The 6,000-nt window shown below is 41.0% G+C and overlaps 1 protein-coding gene across 1 annotated transcript in view; it reads left to right on the top strand.

Moving 5' to 3' along the window:
• The window catches only part of LOC140954016 (uncharacterized), a 54,662-nt gene that overhangs the window by 26,233 nt on the left and 22,429 nt on the right, over window positions 1-6,000 (top strand). The window contains exons 10-11 of the mRNA XM_073403405.1: window positions 509-746; window positions 1,591-1,782. Of these exons, the coding sequence (XP_073259506.1) occupies window positions 509-746; window positions 1,591-1,782 (430 nt within the window). The remainder of the gene's footprint in view (window positions 1-508; window positions 747-1,590; window positions 1,783-6,000) is intronic.

The raw sequence follows: 6,000 nt of genomic DNA, 5'->3' as shown, positions 1-6,000 counted from the left end.
GCATGGTCAGACCATTGCACCGCTGGCATGGTCTGAACATTGCACCACTTTCATGGTCTGACCACTGCACCTCTAATGCATGGTCTGACCACAGCACTGTGTTGATGATCTGTCCATTGCACCACTTGTATGATCTGACCATTGCATCACTTGTATGGTCTGACCACTGCACCTCTTATGTATGGTCTGATCACTGCACCGCTTGTATAGTCTGACCACCGCACCGCATTTATGATCTCACCATTGTACCACTTGTATGGCCTGACCATTGCACCACTTTTATGACCTGACCACCGCACCGCATGTGTGGTCTGACCAATGCACCACTTATATCGCATGACCACCGCATCACTTGTATTGTCTGACCATTGAATCACTTGAGCCATTCCTCAGCACACCGAGTTTTAATGAAGCCAAATCGCATTTAAAGGTATTTTAACTTAAACAGACGTCAACAGAATACTTAAAGAAAAATTTACTAACAGAACCATATATGTTTATCTAATAGGTTTTGATCATTGTCACAGATGGACAGAGCACTGGCGGAATGCAAACTCTAAAAGCACCGATAAAGCTGCTTAAGGATTCTTCGGTGAATATCATCTCCATTGGTGTCGGAAGCAGAACAAATCAGAATGAGCTAAAATTCATGGCCTCGTCGCCTGACAACACCCACGTGTTCTCAGTCCAAAATATGAATCAGTTGCAGACTCTGATTAGCTCGATTACGGCTTCGTCCTGCACAAGTAAGCTGGTTGTGGGATAACGCACATGACCCCATAAACGTAGTGCATAGGCAGTATCAGAAAATAACTTGTTATTACCTACAAAAATGCCTTTTTAGCACAGCTCAGACTTCATATGCCCTTTCTTGTTAGTATAAGATGGATGGTTGGTTTGCTAACTCGAAGTGCCCTGCCCTAAAAAAAGCAACCGATTAATAACCGAAATTCGCTGGTCACATCAAATGCTTTGGGTCCAACGCCATGCCAGTAAACTAAGAAATGCAGTGTAAAAGAAAGTAACTAGGAGAATGTTCAACAAAAAAATAATAAACAAAAGTGCGTCTTGTGGTTTGGGTTCCCCTACAGCCGTTTCGGGCCTGGCCCTTCATCAGTGGAGTTACAAGTAAAAGAAAGGAAGTGGACTCTTACTTACTCTTTCCAATGCGTGATATGCGATATACCTGGCGATGTATACCTGAAAATTTGAAGTTAAGTCCATACGTTATATTTTCTTACTTTTCTGTTTGTTTGTTTGTTTGTTTGTATAGAGCAACAATGGTGGAACAATGTAATAACAATTTGAAACATTTCTCAAAATATCTGTTGCCCTTGAAAATCACCGTTGTGAATTTTTCCTGTGTAATATCGCCCGTACAATGTTTATCACTAATTTTGTCGATGTTCGTATTCCTGATGTCCTGCTCGTTCAAATACCCGATTGCTCCCATTTTCTTTGTGTAAAGTACAAACAGCAGCAGAAAAATCAGCCGATAAATAGCATGTCGCATGTTATTAATAGCTCTCTTAAACAAGATACAATCTGCAATACCCGTGCCTAAGTCAAATCATGTTGATGTCTTCATAGCATACAATTGTCGCTTCGTGACGTGTGACTATAGTAAATGGAGTGCTTGGTCTGCCACATGTGGTACTGGAATGAGACGCGCGCGGAACCTGGTAAAGGTCAATGAGCATTATATCAAAAAGCAGGGTGGCTGCTCAGGGCTTAAAGTCACCTGCGACAGACAAGAAACAGAAACGAGAACAACTACAAACTGTAAGTTCAATATGTGTATAGGCATTCCTATTGTGGCTTGCTAAGGCGTTCAATAGGAATTTATGCAGTGGAGTAGACGTATATTTATAAGTGCTAGTAATATTAATATAATATTATGAAGTATTGTATTGCGCCCGAGTGGCTGCATAAATTTGGCTCTTGAATTTTATCGAATTTTTATCCTCCATTCGTCTTTTTAAAGAGTTTTATTATATCCACCTTATTCTTAACTACTTCAAGTTTGCGGGTATGTTGATGTATACGAGAAATTTCGTTTTTTCACTGCGGAATTGCAGGAAATCGACAAGCAAAGACCTTGGTCACGGACTAATGCACCGGCCCTTGTCAAGGCAAGTATGGTTAACTCTTAAGAATCTCAACTTGCTCGCTCCGAGGAGAGGACAACGTGGGAGAAACCACCAAAGACGTCTAAACGATAGACCTATCAATGTTATTATTCTTGGAGAGCGTCAGCAAAACTTCCAAGAGAAACGGCGTGGTGCAAACCAAAGTAACTTATTAAATATTCCAGTCGACATCTTTGCACCGCTAAGACAGCCTCTCATGGGACCTTACATTCAAAAATCCATAGAACTAATTCTCAGAAATCAAAAGTAACTGTGGCACACTTAAACGTACGATCGTTGAAGACAAGAGAGCATTTGATTCAAGTGAGAAATTTAATGGATGAAAAGAAGTATGCAATCTTGGCAATTTCAGAATCTTGGCTAAATCCAAGTGTAAAGAATGCTGAGGTCGAAAATGACGGATACAGTTTGTCAAGACTGGACAGGCCGAGAAACATGAAGAATGAGTTTGGTGGTGGGATGTCCGCGTACATGCGCAAGACCTTGAAGTCTAAGGTACTTAAAGACCTATCCGGAATATCAGACACCGGTTTTCACCAATTATGGATGCAAGTTCAGCACAAAACGCTCAAGTCATTTTTGCTGTGCGTCACTTACAAGCCTCCTGATTGTAATGTTGCCTGCTTTGAAGATTTCAGGGACCGCTATACGCAAGCGCTTGTATATGGCCTACCTATTCTAGTGGTCGGAGATCTCAACTGCGATTGGCTCGTCAGTTCTTCTAAATCAAGAACATTGAACAACTTGTGTACAAGTCTGAATATGAAGCAGCTTATTACCCAGCCCACAAGACTGACAGAAACATCTAAATCTCTGATTGATGTCATTTTTACTTCAAACCCGGCAATAATTGTAGATAGCGGTATAGTGGAGACTCACATCAGCGATCACTTTTTAGTTTTTGCTGCGTTAAATCTAAGGATGCCCAAGCCACCGGCTGCTTATGTTGTCGCTAGGAGCAACAAGTACTACGATCCTCAGAGCTTTTTGAGCGACCTAAACAAGATCCCTTGGTATGAAACATTTTGTCTGACGACGTAAATGAGAAACTGCTTCATTTCAATAAAGCCTTTTTCCAGGTTCTGGATAATCATGCACCTATTAAGAAAATTAAAATCAAACATCGGAAATGTCCATTTATAAATTAAGAGATCAAAGAGAAAATGGCAAAAAGAGATCAAGCGCATAAAATCGCGCGAGAGACGGGTGCTCTTGTGGATTGGCAGTGTTATCGGGACTGCCGTAATTACGTTAAGAGGGTATTACGCGAAGCGGAGAAGGAGTATGTCCAGAATGAGGTTAAAAAGAATCAGAGCTCTAGTGAACAGTGGAAGGTGATACGGAATTGCATACCAACTAGGGAGAAGTCGCGCCCAGCTTATTCTAGGGATATGAAAGAACTTGCGACGGAATTCAATGAATTCTTTACGAAGGTGGGAGTACGTGCCGCAGAGGAAGCCAAAAGACTCGCATCAGTCAATGGTCTAACTACTTTACATCAAGAACTCCCTGTCAGTTTTGTACCCGAAGAAGATGAGTTTCGATTTCGGGCTACTACCTCTTTCGAGATCAATAGGATTGTACAGTCATTTCCTTCAAATAAAGCACCAGGGAAAGATAAATTACACATGGCAGTGGTGAAAGATGTTCTACCGGTCATCCTCCCGATTTTGACCAAGATCATAAACAGTTCACTTTTGACATCTGTATTTCCCTCACCATGGAAAGAATCTGAAAATGTTCCAATTCTAAAGGAAGGTGGAGATCCGGAAGTAGCCAACGGGAATAGACCTGTGTCGTTGTTACCTGCCCTATCTAAGATATGTGAACGAGTAGCCTTAGATCAATTCACCGAATATGCAATAAGGAGAAACTGTCTTATTGGACACCAGAGTGAGAATAAGAAACTACATTCGACAGAGACACTCAATGTTTTGATGTCAGATCTAGCCTTGGAGGCAATGGACCGCAAGCAAGTCACTGCCTTGGTGTTATTGGATCTTTCCAAGGCATTTGACAGCATTGATCACATGTCCTTGTTAAAGAAGCTACGTGCAATGGGTACCTCTAAAGAAGTAATAGAATGATTTAGGAGCTACTTGACCGGAAGAAAACAGTCGGTGAGAATCGGTTGCGCAACATCTGAACCCCGCCCAGTCTCATATGGTGTACCACAAGGATCAATTTTGGGCCCAGCATTGTTTAATATCTACATCAACGATCTACCATCTGTACCTAAGGTAGGGGCGTTAGAGTGCTATGTTGATGACTCACAGTTATACCTCTCATTTCCTGTACGTGATGCCACCTTAGCGGCAGCTCAGCTGACAGAAGATCTTAGGAACATAGCCACATGGTGTTGTAAAAACAGTCTACTCATTAACCCGGAAAAAACAAAACTTCTGGTTCTGGGGACTCCGCAGTTGCTGATGAAGATACCACATGATCTAAGCATTACACTACTCAGCAAGGAGATTACATCATCTAAGTCTGCGAAAAACCTGGGGGTTACAATGAATATTTAACGTATGACAAACATATAACTCAATTAACTTCGAAATGTATAGGTAGCCTTTGTCAAATAAATCGCGTAAAATACCTGTTTGATAGGCGTACGTTGATCACTATAATTAATTCTCTCGTATTCAGTAAATTATTGTATTGTTCATCAGTATGGGCTAATACCACCAAGAAAAACATCGAGCTATTACAGACAGTGCAAATTTTGCAGCCCGGATAGTTTCTGGAACGAGGAAATTTGATCATGTTACACCTATTCTTAAGCAGTTAAAGTGGCTACCAATTGTTAAACAACTTGAGGTTAGGGATGCTATCATGGTATTTAAATGCTTAAATGGACTTGCACCTCCATATCTTTGTCAGAAGTTTAAAACCAGATCGGAAGTGCACAACTGAAACACTAGGAATAGGGACCGCCTACATATACCACTCTGTAGGACGGCTGCAGGTCAGCGGGCGTTTACCTTCAGAGGCCAAAGGCTGTGGAATAGTCTCCCAGACGAGTTTTAGTCTATCACTAATTTAGATGTATTTAAGGTTAAAATAAAACAGCACTTTTTAACGGTATTTTTGGAAAACTAAGTTTTAGATATTTGACATTGTAAATTAAGCTGAAAAGCCTTTTTGAGAAATTTAATAAAGTTATTATTATTATTCTGATTAGGAACGTTCGGAGTGTTTATTTATTTATTTTTTCTCTCTCTGACATTCTTCACTAAGCGAGTAAAAATGAAAGCGTGACAGACTTGTGAGAGCTTGTCAGAGCTTTTCCGTTCCTGTACTTGATGGCACCCGTTTGAGATATTGGTCTCTACCTTTCCCATTTCACTTTCCTACTTTGGATCCTAACCTTATAAACCTAAAAGAGAATCCGAATCAACGCAGGGTTGTGGATGAGATTGGGGATGAATGGTTAACGTTTTAGTGATGAATGGATGAATGGTTAACGGTTAGTGATCACTAATCTTTTCCAAAAGAAAATAAAAGACAAGAAAGTTTTCAGCATCAAATTTATTGTATATTTTTAGTTGAAAAAGAAGTTTAGGTCAGCCTACACTGTCAAATCGTGAGCAGTGACATCAAGGAAGGTTGTTTCCATTTTTTTTTGTGAAGCGTGCAGTTACATTGATGCAGTTGTCATTTGACCTCATCTACGGCCTGATAAAATGTTCAGTGGGTTCAGTAGAGGGTAGGTAAAGGCGCACTCGAGCCAAAGGCCCAAACGGCCGGAACTCGAGCTTATCACAGTTTCAGTAGCATGAAGCACCTAGGAGTATTGCTACCCTCCCCTGGATTGGATGCTAGTCCATCGCACGGTTACTCCCCAGCA

This window comes from Porites lutea, chromosome 12 (assembly GCF_958299795.1).
Source record: "Porites lutea chromosome 12, jaPorLute2.1, whole genome shotgun sequence".
In the NCBI taxonomy this organism is placed as follows: domain Eukaryota; kingdom Metazoa; phylum Cnidaria; class Anthozoa; order Scleractinia; family Poritidae; genus Porites; species Porites lutea.
This window is presented reverse-complemented; position numbering and strand designations above follow the sequence as displayed.